Source organism: Piliocolobus tephrosceles, chromosome 15, assembly GCF_002776525.5.
Source record: "Piliocolobus tephrosceles isolate RC106 chromosome 15, ASM277652v3, whole genome shotgun sequence".
In the NCBI taxonomy this organism is placed as follows: Eukaryota; Metazoa; Chordata; class Mammalia; order Primates; family Cercopithecidae; genus Piliocolobus; species Piliocolobus tephrosceles.
In genome coordinates this window covers 85,888,374-85,904,313 of record NC_045448.1, presented here as the reverse complement: position 1 = coordinate 85,904,313, position 15,940 = coordinate 85,888,374, and the positions used below count along the sequence as shown (strand labels likewise).

Below are 15,940 nucleotides of genomic sequence, written 5' to 3'. Positions count from 1 at the left end.
GACACCGAGTGTCTTACAGAATAAATCCTCCTTGATGACGGGTCTGGCTAAGAGAAAAAACAAAAACAAAACAAAACAAAACAAACCCCACTTCATTTAAAAAATGTCAGAACCAAACAAAATTATCTAGGTACTTTGGATGTGGATGATATTTCATACTCAGTATCTGACCATATGCTGAGCCATAAAACAAGTCCCAATGAATTCCAAATAATCAAAATCATACAGAGTATGTTTTCTGATTACAATGGAATACAATGGAATTGGATTATAAATCTATTGATACTGCAAAAAGCATAATTACTTTTGCACCAACCTAGTATTTAGGAAAATTCCATAATTTGGAAATCAACCTACTTCTAAATAATCCACGGGCAAAGAAGAAAATCACCAGGGAAAGTAGATAATGAAAGATAATGAAATACAGTTTTTCAAAATTCGGGTGATGTAGCTAAAGCAGTGCTTATAGGAAAATTTATAGCTTTAAATGCTTATATTACAAAAGCAAGAAGGCTTAAAGTCAGTGACTTAAGGTACCACCTTAAGAAGGCAGAAAAAAAGCAACGTAAACCCAAAAGTAAACAAACAGAAGGAACTAACAAAGGTAAGAGCAGAAACCAACGAAATAAAAGAGAGACAAACAATAGGAGAAAATGAACAAATTCAGCTATGTTTTGTGTGGTCAGAGAGAGCTGGGCTACTCTCTGTTTACACAGATTGATTCATTTGGAGTGGGAAAGAGAACATGAAATAATAGGTAATTACATCCTTTCGAGGTTTTCTTTCTTTCTTTCTTTTTTTTTAAATAAGAGACAGGGTCTCACTATGTGGCCCACTCCCACTGGAGTGCAGTGGTGTGATCTTAGCTCAGGGCAACTTAAGTTCTTGATGCTTTTTGCTTTTCCCCCTCACAACCGAAAGAGAATGTTTTTGCCAGCAGGTGGCAGCGCTGGCGCCTGAAAACGCCAAAGAGCAGCGTCCCGGGTTGGCCCGGAGACTAATGATCGCCGCCAGGCTGACATGGGGCAGTCATCTGAAGACAGGAGACAGTCAATTCCAGAAAGCAAATCCCCACTCAAACTTAGAAAAAAGTTAGCGATTTTACAAAAACATCTGAACGCTAACTGCTGGTGGAGTTAAAGCTCGAAAGACTTGGCTCTTCAAAGCCAGGGGTTCTTTACGGGAAAGCTGGAAACTGGCTTCAGAAAACCTCTCTCCGCATTGTATGCAAATCTGCCCCCCCTTTTTTTCTTTATCCCTGGGAGATCGTCCGGTTTTCAGATTCTCAAAATGGACAGCGACTTAAAACAATTAAAGACCATTGCAACAAATGCCCCTGCGAACACCACTCCGAAGTTAATCGCGCAGAAGTCTGGACTTTAAAATATGGTGGTAAAGTGCGCTCAGGCATGGGTAGGAGGTGCGGCAGGCGAGGCACAGCTACTTGCTTTTATAATTTTTTTTCTTCCTGATGGACCAATGCTGTGAAAAATCCTCAGTGGGGCTTTGGAGCCGAAATGGAGGGACTGCAGTTTGCAGGCCTGTTATGTTCGCCAATCAAGGTTTTCTCGTAAATTTCCTTTTTTAATCCTTGTAGCAATCCTTTGAGTTTGGTGTTAACATCCTTAGTATTACTCCCCAAAATCCCTTAAGAGGGCTCTTAATGGAGTGCAGGCTTTTGTGGTCCTGGATTTTCAAAACTTCCATGAGATTTCCTTTGTTGAAATGAATTGTCCTTTATAGACAGCCTTTCATTTGTTTATTTTGTCTGCCTCTTTCAATCAAGAGGCACCCTCCCCTCAAAATTGGCAGCACAAGCACAGACGTAAACGCGGGAACCAATGCGATTTTAGGTTGAATTTAGGACAGCGCTGGAACTTCACTTTTCCCCTCTTGCGGTCACACGAGGTGGGCTGCGGCCTCGACAGGGTTTGGGCGGGAGAAACGCGGTTCGGGACTCCGCGGCCGCCTAGGCGCGGGGCTGACCTGCGGGGTTGGGGTGGGGCGAGGGAGGTCGGGGCCCGGCCCCACGTGGCCGCAGCTGCCGGGCTCACCCCAGCCCCGCCCGGAGGCGGCCCTGCGGCCCCGGCTAGCCAGGGCGGGCGGCCACCGCTGCCCTACTCCTTCCCTCCGCGTTCCGGGCCTCGGAGCCGCCGTGAGGAGGATGAGTCCCTGGAGCTGGTTCCTGCTGCAGACCCTCTGCCTCCTGCCCATGGGCGCAGCTCCGCGGCGCGGGGCGCCTGGCGCTGCCAACTGCGAGCTCAAGCCCCAAGTAAGACGCGCGTCGGGTGCTGGAGAGGTGGCCTCTCCGCACCTCCTTGGGATGGTTTCCCTCCGATCCCTGCGAAGCAGCGCTTTCGGACCCGGAGCCGACTTCCGCAGCTGGGCTTTCACCTAGCACCGCGGCGCTCCTTGCTCGCGCGCCTTTTCGCGCACTCGGGTTCCTCTTTCCCGCAGGGGAGCGGCCAGCAGGCTCCAAGGGACTCAGTGCCCTGGCCTTTGCCCTCCGCCAGCCCAAGGGCGTCCGGGAGGGCCCCTGGGGTCTCGCCAGCCATTTTCGCCAGCTTTTGGGGGACCGATCCGCTAGGGCGTAGCGGAGCAGTGACTTGGGTACATTTATTTGAAGTTTCTTCTTCCCTCTCTTCCTTAAGAGTTTAATTTCACCTGCTCTTATCAAAATATTAACAGCGCCCTGCAGCTGCTTGGTTTAACCTTTATATGTTCAGTGCCTGAGTTAGAAGGGACTTTAGGGAGTTGAAGCCATTTCCCTTGTTTTACGGATCTGGGAAACTGACACTCAGCGGGGGACCTGTGTGCTCCAGGTCACAGAATGCGTTTGCGGAGTGACCACTGCCTGAGCCTTGCGTGTCCAGCCGGGCGCTTTAGATGTTCGCATCAGGTTTTGCAGGTGAGGGAAACCCAGGCAAGGGAGGCCCAGTGACCTGCCCGAGTCCACACAGCTCTATAGCGGACAGGTCTTGCGTCTCCGAGGCTGGACCTCTTTCGAGATGAATATTTCCTTCTCTGATCAGTTTTCCTACCCTCAGAATTTTCTGTGGTTCTCGAGTCCCTCTCTTCTGAGTGCTGCATAGGTTGAATTTCGAGCATTTGTTCCGGTGGGTTTGATCTCTGTGCGTTCCTGGCCCTGGGGAGGGCCATGCCAGGCTTATCCTTCTGGTGCGCCCGCGACGCGGGGGGTTGGGGGGTTTGGAGGTTGGAGGGAGTGGGGCTGGAATTTAGAGGTCCGCCCATCTTTGATGACACCTGCGCAGCTCCCCGGTCTGCCTCTATCCGTGGCCATTCGCAATTCTATTCCTCATCCCAACTGCCGCAAAGCAGAGGACGGCCAAATACAGCCGATCCTGGAGCTCGGGGCTGGCTGGGAAGACGCACGGTGTTCGCCTCTCTAAGGTGTCGCGAGTCTGCGGACGGCCCTCTACCAAGGCAGGAAGCGCAGCAGCTGGAGAGGGGAGTCTGCACCAGGCGTGGTTTCAAACTCTGTTGCCGAGTGGCCGCTTCATGCTTGTTAGACAAGGCAGGAGTCCATCTCCTCACAAGAAAGCACGATGTCTTTCACTTCTGCAAAACCTATTATCAATGGGTAATTATGACGAGTGAGTCAGGATAAGATTTCTCTCCTTTAGAATCTGTCTTTATGAGTCCTTTAGTCCATCGGTTGTCCTACCTTTTGGTCTCAGGACTCCTTTACATTACAAAAAATTATCAAAGAAGCCCGGCATGGTGGCTCACTCCTGTAATCCCAGCACTTTGGAAGGCCAAGGCGGTCTGAGCCCAGGAGTTGCAGACCAGCCTGGGCAACATGGCGAGACCCTCACCCCTACAAAAAAAAAAAAAAAAAAAAAAAACCAAAAAAAAAAAAATTACTAGCGTGGGGACATGTGCCTGCAGTCCCAGCTACTCCAGAGGTGAGGTGGGAGGAAACCTTGAGCCTGGCAGGTGGAGGCTACAGTGAGGTGCGATTGCACCGCTGCACTCCATCTTGGGTGAAAGAGCAAGACCCTATATCCAAAAAAAAAAAAAAAAAAAAAAAAGAATTGAAAACCTCAAAGACTTTTACGTTATGTGAATTAATGGAGATATTAATAAAACACAACATAGCACACATTCCATTAGCCATCAGAGCAGTGACCTCATTACACACGTGTAGCCTCCAGAAAATTCTACAGTACCTTGTGAGAAAATGAGGGTGAAAGGAAAATATCTTAGTTTTGTGAAAACAGTTTTGACCTTATAGACTCCCTGAAAGTCTCTTCGGCACACCCACAGGTCCTTGGACCATACTTTGAGAATCGCTGTTCTATTCTGTGGGCAAACTCCGTCTTACCCCCTGCGGAACTGGGAAGGCCAATCAGTGGCACATATGCTGTATGTCTGACCCACATGCTGTAAGGGCATTGTGGTTGGGTCCCTCAGTGGGTTGGGGTCTTGAGATTCTAGAGGGGAAGTCCTGGGATCCAGTCTCCGATCCAGTGCAGCAGCCCTTATAGGATTCTGCAGGATTGTAGGCTTGAGAGCTGGTTTGGTTTTCATGGTTGGTTAATCATTAGAGAGGTCTTCTGAGCCTAAATTGGCCCCTAGACACTGCAAGGTTTACCCTGAGCACCACGCAGGTTGAGTCTCTTTTCTTATCATAACAGAACTCTTAGTATTCTTTCCTATTCCTGCCTAATGTCTTTTTTTTTTAATTTATTTTATTTTATTTTATTTGAGTGTTGCTCTGTCACCCAGGCTAGAGTGCAGTGGCATGATCTTGGCTCACTGCAACCTCAGCCTCCCCGTTTCAAGTGATTCTTCTGCCTTAGCCTCCTGAGTTGCTGGGATTACAGGCGTCCACTACTTGTGCCTGGCTAATTTTTATATTTTTAGTGGAGGTGGAAGTTCACTATCTTGACCAGGCTGGTCTCGAACTCCTGACCTCATGATCGACCTGCCTCGGCCTCCCAAAGTGCTGGGATTATAGTTGTGAGCCATCGTGCCCGACCTGATGCCTTTTACACTTGCTCTTTCTTCTCCCTGGAACGTTCTCCCCTCATTTATCCACAGGCTTGCTCCCTTACCTCCAATGGCTTTGGCTCAAGTGTCTCTCAATGAGTTTCTTCCTGATTACTCTCGTAAAGGTGATATCAACCGCTGCCACCACTACCATCTGCCTTCCCTGCTTTATTTTTATTTATAGCACTTAATCACCATCTGATAAAAATTTTTGTTTATTGCTACCCCTTCCCCTGAGTCATCTTCATAAGGGCAGGGTTTTTTGTCTGTTTTATTTGCCTCTGTATCCCCAGTATCCAGAAGAATGCATGGCCATAGCAGATACTCAACAAATATTTGTTGAATGAAAAGGAAAATGTAAAGCCAGCTTCATTGTGGCTGGTCTGCTGAAGAGCAATCTTGGAAAAGTACAGTTATTGCAGGTCTGGTGATGCTAGGATGGGAGGAGCTGAGGGGGTGCTGGGTGTTACAGATTTAGCTTGCAATACACAGTTGTCGTTGTGCCTTGTTCTTTTTCATTGGATGGACTACACAGGTGTCTGTTAAAATCTCAGTTTGATTCAGAAGCTTGTAGCTTCTATGTCTCAGTCACCCATGGCCATGTTTTCTCTCTCTTTTCTTTTCTTTTTTTGAGACAGAGTCCTGCTCTGTCACCCAGGATGGAGTGCAGTGTTGTGATCATAGCACACTGTAACCTTGAACTCCAGGCCTCAAATGGTCTTCCTGCCTCAGCTTCCCAAAGTCTTGGGATTACAGGCATGAGCCACCATGTCCGGCTGTCTTTTCCTTCTGGGAACAGTTGTAACAAGGTAGAAGGGACATGTTAATAGTGGTTCAGTTTTATTTTCTTTTAAACCATCCTAATGTTAAAATCTATGGCTTCTTCTAATTGCCATGTATTTTAATAGTGAAATGGAGTAGTGAAGGTTTTTTTTCTGTTTGTTTTTTTGTTTTTATTTGTTTGTGGAGATAAATAGCCTTACCCTGAGGATATCAGTATGAGAGAGGCAGAGGCAGTTGCACCAGTACAGTAAGTGCAAGGGTCCGGGGGGTTCGCCAGTGGGCAAGGTAAGGTAAAGAAGAGTCCTGAAGACTCTCCTTTCAGCCTGTGCCCTGCCGAAGACGTGTCTGGTGGGGCAGGATCAGTGTTCAACAGGAATGGTTATTGACACACACAGTGGGAGTCTGGGTGCCCTGTTTGTCAGAACAGAACTGTAGGTATTGAAGAAGTTGTACATGATAAGATTCATTTCTTTAAAAAAACTCTTTTTGAGCTCCTATGTAGTAGTATATGGCAAGTATTTCAGTATTTGGGAATATGAAGGTGAATAAGATATAGCCCTTGGCATAAAAAAAACAGAAAAGCCCCTGACTTGTGTTAATTTGAAAAGAGAAGACGGGAAAGGTGGCACCTGAGGATGTAACAAGGTCAGTGTGGCATTTACCTGGGCAATCATCTGGGATCGGGAAGGTGAGCTGGACAGAGTTTTTCTAGATTTAGAGTCAGGTGGCACTCCTGAGCAACAATGCAACCAGCAGGGTATTAACTGAAACAAGATATGACTCTGAATAACAAGTAAAGTCTATTGCATGTTAAGGCTGCATAAATATGGTGTTTAAAAGCCTGGACTCAGGAGCCAGCCTACCTGTCCACCACTTAGCACAAAACCTATTTTTACTCCCACCATACCACTCAAATTATTCTTGTCTGGGTCCCTAGTGACTTCAGTGGTGCTCAATCCAGAGGTCAGTTCTCAAATTCTTGATTTATTTGGCCTACTATTCACATTTAACCCACGTGCTTACTTTCTGCTCCTTGAAGTACTTTCTTCAATCGGCCTCCTACTCTTCTGATTTTCCCAGCAACCTTGCTGGCCACTTCTCATTCTCCCTTGCTAGCTGCTCTTCTTTCCCCAGACTTATTAGGGTGAGAGGGCCCTGAGTCTACTCCTAGACCTTTTCTTCTGTGGCCATCCTGTTGCAGACCTTATCTAGTCCCATGGCTTTAAAGACCATCTACATGGTGATGATGCCCTCATCTTTATTTCTGGCCCAGGCCTCTCCCAAGCTCCAGACTTACATATTCACCTACCAGCTGGACCTTGGCTCTAGGTTGTGTGCTTGACATGTCATCTGCACAGATCCAAAACCAAATTTCTGACCTTTCCCTGTAAATGATAACCTCATCCTTTCATCAGCAAGTTCTGTTTTTCTTTTTTCTTTTTCTTTTTTTTCAAAATTTTGAGATAGGGTCTCACCCTGTTGCCCAGGCTGGAGTGCAGTGGTGTGATCACAGCTTACTGCAGCCTCATCCTCCCAGGCTCAAACTGTCTTCCTACCTCAACCTCCTAAGTAGCTGGGACCAGAGGTGCCTGCCACCATGCCTGGCTAATTTTTAAATTTTTTGTAGAGACAGGGTCTTGCTATATTGTCCAGGCTGGTCTCAAACTTTTGGGATCAAGCTTCCCACAGTGTTGGGATTATAGACATGAGGCACCGAACTGGCCAGCAAATCCTGTTTTCTAGACTACATCTGGAATTTGATCACTTCCATCAATCCTGTCACTCCCACTTTGATTATTTTGGTAATGTCCTAACTGACCTACTTGTGTCTGCCCTCATCCTTCTATTCATCCCAGCCTCCAGGGTGATCCTTTGAACACACTGTCAGCTGATGTCACTCCTCTCTCAAAAACCTGGGCTAGCTCCCATTTGACTCAGTTGAAAGCCTGAGCTCTTCCTTGTTGGGGTCCGCGTGTTTCCTAAACAAAGGAATGAACACACAAGACAGCACAAGACAAGACAAACATGGTGGCCGCCTCGAATGGCGTGCTCTGCTTTATTTTATACAGTCGTTTGTGGAATGTTGCCAAGTCACAAGACACATTGTTGTTTTTCTGACCTTTCCCTGACTTTCTGGATTTTCAAGATGTTTACACATAAACAAGCCCCCAGGGTCTGCTGTTCGCAACTGGCTCCTTTGTCCTCCCTGTTTGCAAGGAAGGAACGCCCTGCTTCTTTTGCAAGAGCAGGACTTATCGGGAACCTCTCATTTGTGAGCACGTAGTCCTCTACACTTCCTGGGGCTTTTCCAGGGGCCCACCGACCTTTCATGGCTTGGCCTTACTCACCTCTCTGACCTCTGCCTCCTGCTTTCCTCTTCAGCTATCCCTTTCAGTCGTGCTGGCCTCCTTGCTGGTCTTCCAGTACATGGGGGCCCTCCCTGCCTCAGGGCCTTTGCACTGCTGTTTCTGCCTCCTGGAGGGAATGCTTTTCTCTTAGATATCCCCTTAGTGGGACCCTTGTCTCCTTCATGGCAAGGCTTAGATGTCTTTCTAGACAGTGACTTTTCTGGCCACCCTACTTAAAATCACCCCTGCAACCCTGTGCCACAGTACTCACTATCCCTTTTCTGGCTTACATGTTCTTTTTGTGGTTTTTGTTGTCAAATGATCCTTTATAGAAATGTTTTCCTTTGTGCTCCTTAACTAGCTGGGCATTCCGCTGCACCATTGTTGATGTTATCTATGATGTCATGAGTGTGGCAGCCATCAAGATTCAGCCCACAGACTGGGAAGTCCCCAGGATCTCTTTAATGGTTCCAGAGAGTTCTCTGGCTAAAGATTGGTGCTGCATCTGTTGAGCAACGTTGACAACCTCATCAAAAGTGATATTTCCACTGTGTTTAATATTATCCTGTTTCTTTCTGTCTCTTGGTGGTTCCTTGAAGGCTTCGATGATCTGGCCAGAAGCAGAAGGTACCACCTCAATCTGGGCCTGTCTGTTCTGAATGGTCAGTTTCACTGTAGTCCTCAGACCCCTCCAGTCACTGGTTGGCTTGGCAATGTCATCACCAATCTTTTTTGGAGACAGACGCAGGGGGGCTGATGTTGGGGGCCAGCACAGACGAGGCATTGACTTCACCCCCGTGCAACTCAGGTATACGACTTTGATCTCGTTAGGGTCCAACTTAGACGGCATGGTGGAGGCAGCTCGTGGCAGATGAACCCAGATTTGGGACACCGGAAGAAAGTTACGTCTTGGCCTCCTCCAAGATGAAAGACTTAAAGCCGGCTTACATGTTCTCCACAGCAATTAGCACCAACAGGGCCCTGTGTGTCACTCACTGCTGTATTCTCAGTGCCTAGAACAGTGTCTGGCACATGGTAGGCTCAGCAGAAATAATTGTGTTGAATGCAGGCAGTGGGAAAGTCCATGCACAATGTTTGGGTGGAGACTAGCACGCAATGAACAGCTGCTGTTAGCATCGGTACTGTCATTGCACGGCTAGAGGCCAGACATATGTGTGAGTGTGTGTGTGTGTTTTACATTTAAGCAGTTTTCAGTGAAAAGATCATACAGTGACCTTATTTCTAGACCCGTAATAGGTGAAAAGGCAACAATAACTAAATAATAAAACGAAAATGGATGCATATTGAACAGACTGCTTCTGAAGAGAAATGCAGGTATTTTGAGGTTGGATGGGGGCCTTAGGCAGATTAAGTGTATTGGATTAAAACAAACCAAAACCGAACCAAAGCGAATCCCACCCCTCCATTATCCTGCAGTATGGGTTTGGTTTTCCTGGGAATATATTTGTTTAACATGATGGTGTCCTGATAGATGAATCAGGTGCCCATGGCTTTAATAATAACATTTCAGCTTGTTTGCTGTGTCTCCCAGTTGGAAACCATGTAGAAGTTCTTGGGTAGACTGCCTGGAAGTTGTGCAGTTAGATCTCTTATATAGGCCAGTGGTCCCCAGACGTTTCATGAACCAGACCTCTACATGAACAAATAAACTAATAGTACTCTTCGAAGGCTGCCTCTACCTTTTTGTAGGTAATCATTGTTACCTGTTTACAATTAACCAAAGACATAACTGTCAATCTCAGCTTTTGATTAGCATCTATTATAGTTACCCAGTGTCTTCTACCCTGTTGATCTAATTCTAACCAACAGTGAAACATTTGATTGCTTAATTTGCCTTAGCAGACGTTCTTGGTAGACATACAGTTTCCATTTCGTTTTTGAAGTATTTAAATAACTCTAGGGACCCTTATTACTGCATAAGAGGATGCCTAGGGGATGGGGACCCTGTAGTTGATTCATCTCTTAATATTACTTCAACAATCAATGGTTTAAAATGTTTTTTTTTTTTCTTTTTTGAGACTGCGTCTTGCTCTGTTGCCCAGGCTGGAATGCAGTGGTGGGATCTCGGCTCACTGAAACCTCCGCCTCCTGGTTCAAGCAATTCTCCTGCCTCAGCCTCCCAAGTAGAGTAGCTGGCACTACAGGAGCACGCCATCACGCCCAGCTAATTTTTGTATTTTTTGTAGAGGTGGAGTTTCATCATGTTGGACAGGCTCGAACTCCCGACCTCAAGAGATCCACCCTACTTGGCCTCCCAAAGTGCTGGGATTATAGGCGTCAGCCACTATGCTCGGCCTAAAATTTGTTTTGTTGAGATGGAGTCTCGCTCTGTCCCCCAGGCTGGAGTGCAGTGGTGCTATCTCTGCTCACTGCAACCTCCGCCTCCTAGGTTCAAGCAATTCTCCTGCCTCAGCCTCCCAACTAGCTGGGACTACAGGCGCCCGCTACCATGCCTGGCTAATTTTTTGTATTTTAGTAGAGACGGGATTTTTACCATGTTGCCGAGGCTGGTCATGAACTCCTGAGCTCAGGTAATCCGCCTGCCTTGGCCTCCCAAAGTGCTGGAATTACAGGCGTAAGCTACCGTGCCGGGCCAATAAGGTGCCTTTCAATAGAAGCACACATGAAACAAGGTTATGTTTTGATCAGTTGATGAAAATGTTATCAACAGGAACTTAACCTTTTGTTTCCCTTAGGAACAACAGTTTAGTATTTGCTAATTTTGTGTTTGTGGCAACTTTATAAAATATAACTACCATGAATAATGAGAATTGCTTGTAGACTGAAACTTCATAATCCAAGGGAAGTATGTTACTTAAAAGGCTGAAGTCAAACCCTTTAGTAAAGTGAATATGTTCCAAATATTTCTCCCTCCCTCCCTCCCTCGCTCCAGTCCTTCCTTCTCTCGCTCTTTCTTTCTTTTTCTGAGATAAAGTCTCATTCTGTAGCCCAGGTTGAAGCACAGTAGTGCGATCTGCAGCCTCAACCTCCTGGGCTCAAGCAATCCACCTCAGCCTCTTGAGTAGCTGGGACTACAGGCATGCACCACCATGCCCGACTAATTTTGGTATTTTTTGTAGAGACGGGGTTTTGCTGTGTTGCCCAGGCTGGTCTCACCCCTGAGCTCAAGTGATCTGCCCGCCTCAGCCTCTAAAGTACTGGGATTACAGGTGTGAGTCACCATGCCCCGCTGAAATATATATATATATTTTTATAAACCTGGATTTTCACATTTCTGGCTTTCTTGATACATTGTTCTTGTCACTAGTATGTGTGCCACTTACACCTGAATTCCTTGAGCACTGCACTTCTTTGTACAGTGTGTCTTAATAAGCAGATATGTTATAAATGCCAGTTGTTGAGGTTGGGAGACACTCAGGGGCCAGGAGTGAAATGGCCTGGCCTCAGATGAACATGCACCACTGCTCAGCATGTGCAACAGCTTGGAGATAATCTATCTAGCAGAGATTATCCAGATCTCTGCGACTGAACCTGAAGGCTTTGTGAGAGAAAGAAATGTGATCCACGTCCTAAAGGGACAGGAGCAAACTATGAAATCAGGGGCTCATTAGGACTCTAGTTTCAACCTTGGCTGTACGTTGGGATCACCAGGGGAGCTTTAAAAGTAGCATCTCTGTGGCTGGGCGCGGTGGCTTACGCCTGTAATTCCAGCACTTTGGGAGGCTGAGGTGGGCAGATCACAAGGTCAGGAGTTTGAGACCAGCCTGGCCAATATGGTAAAACCCCGTCTCTACTAAAAATACAAAAATTAGCTGGGTGTGGTGGCGAGCGCCTGTAGTCCCAGCTACTCAGAAGGCTGAGGCAGGAGAACTGCTTGAATCTGGGAGGCTGAGGTTGCAGTGAAATGAGTTTGGATTGTACCACACAGCCTGGGCAACAGAATGAGACTCTGTCTCAAAAAAAAAACCCCAAAAAGTAGCATTTCTGAGTTCCACCTCCAGAGATTCTGATGTGATTGGTCTGGGGTGGATCCAGGCATTGGACCTGGAAAAGCTTTGTGGGTGATTCCAGTGCATAGCCAGAGTTGAAGCCTCTGCCTTTGGGGATGTTGGTTTTGAGATCTGAAGGAGCAAGGACCATCAGGTCTGCCGGGAGACAGTGAATGGGCTTCTCAGGTGTCTCTTAGATGGTATCAGGTATATCCTTGGAGGCCCCTGAGACTCACTTCTTTAACTCTTGCCCAGTTCATTGCTAGGGCAGGCATGGCACAAACTCAAAACTGGTGACTGCTATTGCTTTCTCATCTTGGAATCAACATTTTGATTGAAAAGGGGGGTCCCATTCCCTTTTGATTGAAAAGGTGGGTCTCATCCCAGACCAATCAGATCAGAATCTCTGGAGGTAGGACTCAGAGATGCTTCTTTTAAAGCTCCCCTGGTGATCCCAATGTATAGCCAAGGTTGAAACTAGAGTCCTAATGAGCCCCTGATTTCATCCTGATTTCATAATTTGCTCCTGTCTATTTAAGACATGGAATGTCCTGGCAGGTGAATCTACATGGACTCAAAAGTCTAAATTCTAGTTTGATATATTTTCTCTTGAAATGTGACTAATTCATTTCCTCTCACAGGTTCCTGACCACCCCCCTCCCCTCTCCCCCATATTGTACCTTGATGTTGCCTTTTTTCTTTTCAGCAAAGTGAGTTGAATTCCTTCTTGTGGACCATTAAGCGAGACCCGCCATCTTACTTCTTTGGCACGATCCATGTCCCTTACACCCGAGTTTGGGACTTCATCCCCGACAACTCTAAGGAGGCTTTCCTGCAGAGCAGCACTGTGTACTTTGAGTTGGACCTCACAGACCCCTATACGATCTCAGCTCTCACCAGCTGTCAGATGCTGCCGCAGGGCAAGAACCTCCAAGATGTGCTCCCCAGGGACATCTACTGCCGCCTCAAGCGCCACCTGGAGTATGTCAAGCTCATGATGCCCTTGTGGATGACCCCAGACCAGCGTGGCAAGGGACTCTATGCAGACTACCTCTTCAATGCCATTGCCGGAAACTGGGAGCGCAAGAGGCCTGTCTGGGTGATGCTTATGGTCAACTCCCTTACTGAAGTGGACATTAAGTCCCGTGGGGTGCCTGTCTTAGACCTGTTCCTTGCCCAGGAGGCTGAGCGGCTGAGGAAACAGACTGGGGCAGTGGAAAAGGTGGAAGAGCAGTGCCATCCATTGAATGGGTTGAACTTTTCACAGGTAAGACTCTCTTTGCATAAAAGACTTGGTGGTGTTTGGTTGTATGGGTGAATCTGCTGAGTTTCCGGGCAGGTGATGGACCACAGGGACAGCTTGTCTAGAAATTGTCTTTGCTCAAAAATGCTTTTCTGGAGGTTAGAAAATAAGCCAAGTGGTCAGTTATATCACTTATTTGAGTATTGCCAAGAAAGAAAATCTTGTTTTTTCTTATCATTACAACAAATACTGTGTGCTTGTTTTTTTTTTTTTTGAGATAGTCTCACTCTGTCACCCAGGCTGGAGTGCAGTGGTGCCATCTCAGCTCACTGCAACCTCTGCCCTCTGGATTCAAGCAATTCTCCTGCCTCAGCCTCCCTAGTAGCTGAGATTACAGGTGTGTGCTACCATGCCCAACTACTTTTTGTATTTTTAGTAGAGATGGGGTTTTGCCATATTGGCCAGGCTGGTCTTGAACTCCTGACCTCAAGTGATCCGCCTGCATCGGCCTCCCAAAGTACTGGGATTACAGGTGTGAGCCGCTGCACCCGGCCCATACTGTGTGCTTTTAAATGCATTTTAGTTCAGATCCTTCATTAAAAAGATGCTTTGAGAGGTTGTGGACATGTGGATGCCACACTGGTTGTCACAGGGCATGGCCTGGTTTGAAAGTGATACTGGCCATTGCTGTTTTAGGTGACAGCAGTTTCTTTGAGGTCACTACTGTCCCTCTTCAGGGCACTGCCCCAGGACAGTTCCTTTCCTAGGCAGAGTTATGCTCCTCTTACCCATGGTTTAAGGATCCTACCCCAGGGCACTGGAATTTAGGTTAATGTTCAAGAAGTTGGTTCTTCAATTCTCATAAGTAATACTTTATTAAAGTGCTGTGGTTTAGTTGTTTCCATGAAAGTTGTTTAAAGTGCATTAGATACTTTGGAGACCAATGGGAGCTTTGCAATATGAAATAAAGTGATCTTGTTTTGTAAATGTTCTCATTGGGTTGCCTTGAGGTTTTGTTCCTCAGAATTTGAGATTACTGTTAATCCAAATAGCTCAGCCTTAGCAGATCTTGACATACTGAACTAAGGTTGTTATTTAAAAGCTGTAAGGACATGTAACAGCCTAAAAATAATGTTCCTGAGATGATAATGATATCTTTAGGGGATTTATCTTGATAACATTCTATAATATTAATAAGTACTCAGATGCTATTCCATATGCTATAGTATTTGTTTGGCACACTAAGATTTATAGATAAGATAAAGGATCATTATTAATTGTCTGCATTGATCTCCTGGGAAAAATGTTCTTGCATTATTATGGAAACCCAAAGAGCCAATGTTATAACCTTTTCAATGTCTGCATTTAATATAATATTTTCAAAAAGAAAGGTGCTTTGATTTGAAGGCTTATTGATTTTGACTGAATGGGTTTGAAATTGGTGAGCATTTAAATCTGAGCCAAAGCCTTCTTTCGTACTCCCAATTGGGGAAAAAAAGACTTGGAAGTAAAATGTTAGCTCAAGCAACGTATCTCTGAAGGAAGGGGTGCAACACTGTCTCTTAAGATAACATATTTCAGAGTTATTTTAGAGCACAATAATTATAGACTACAGTGTCATGTTGATTTTATAACACATTCTTAGGGTTTATATAGGTGTTTAAGATGTATAAACTAATTTCTTATAAGACCTTGAGGTTAAACTAGCAAGGTAGAGTTGTTTAAATTTAGGAGGAAAGCATGACTTGTTCTTAAGAGTCTTTTTTTTCATGTAACTTCCCCATGTTTCCTTTCTAGAGATAAACAGTAAAATACAACCTGAGTATACAGCTCAATGACTTTTTTCTTTTTTTGAGACAGTGTCTCACTCTGTTGCCCAGGCTGGAGTATAATGGCGCGATCTCAGCTCACTGTAGCCACTGCCTCCCAGGTTCAAGCGATCTTCCTGTCTGGGATTACAGGCACCTGGCTGATTTTTGTATTTTTAGTAGAGATGGGGTTTCACCACATTGGCCAGGCTGGTCTTGAACTTCTGGCCTCAGGTGATCTTCCTGCCTCAGTCTCCCAAAGTGCTGCGATTACAGGCGTGAGCCACCATGCCTGGCCTCAGTGTATGACTTTCAGCCATCACTTAACTTCTCTGAACTTTAGTTTCCTCATCTTTCCAATGGGGATAATAATACTTGCTCTACCACCTGTTATCAGAAGCAAATAAAAGCAGGAAATTGGAAAGCACTTCATAAATATTATAAGATATAAGCAGAAGGGAGTGAATATACAGTGCCTACTATGAGACAGTCCTCACTGATAATTTTATATTTAACTTTCAAACTTCTCAAGATGAGTGGAATCATTGATTTTGCATAGGGAAATTGTTTTTCTTCTTGGTTTCCCATAGACAAAGATTTTTTCAAAGAAGTTAAAGGAAAAGAGGACAAAAGCATAAAACAGAAGGGCTAGCAGAGGTTGCAAATAAGAGGCATATGGGCTGAATCTGGCTCGCAGTTCTGTTTCATGTGGTTAGCATATTTTCTTTTCTTTTTTAATGACTAAGTTGACAATATTTAAAAATTGAGAAACAT

The 15,940-nt window shown here is 45.8% G+C and overlaps 1 protein-coding gene and 1 pseudogene across 2 annotated transcripts in view; one reads left to right on the top strand and one right to left on the bottom strand.

Moving 5' to 3' along the window:
* The first annotated feature begins 2,057 nt into the window (after positions 1 to 2,057).
* The window catches only part of TRABD2A (TraB domain containing 2A), a 57,942-nt gene continuing 44,059 nt past the window's right edge, over positions 2,058 to 15,940 (top strand). The window contains exons 1-2 of one of the 2 annotated variants that reach the window (XM_023224904.2): positions 2,058 to 2,272; positions 12,822 to 13,382. In XM_023224904.2, coding sequence (XP_023080672.1) covers positions 2,165 to 2,272; positions 12,822 to 13,382 — 669 coding nt within the window. In that variant the 5' untranslated portion in view covers positions 2,058 to 2,164. The remainder of the gene's footprint in view (positions 2,273 to 12,821; positions 13,383 to 15,940) is intronic. The other variant, XM_023224905.2, reaches the window with a different exon arrangement.
* Positions 8,572 to 8,994, bottom strand: LOC111551102 (annotated as a pseudogene).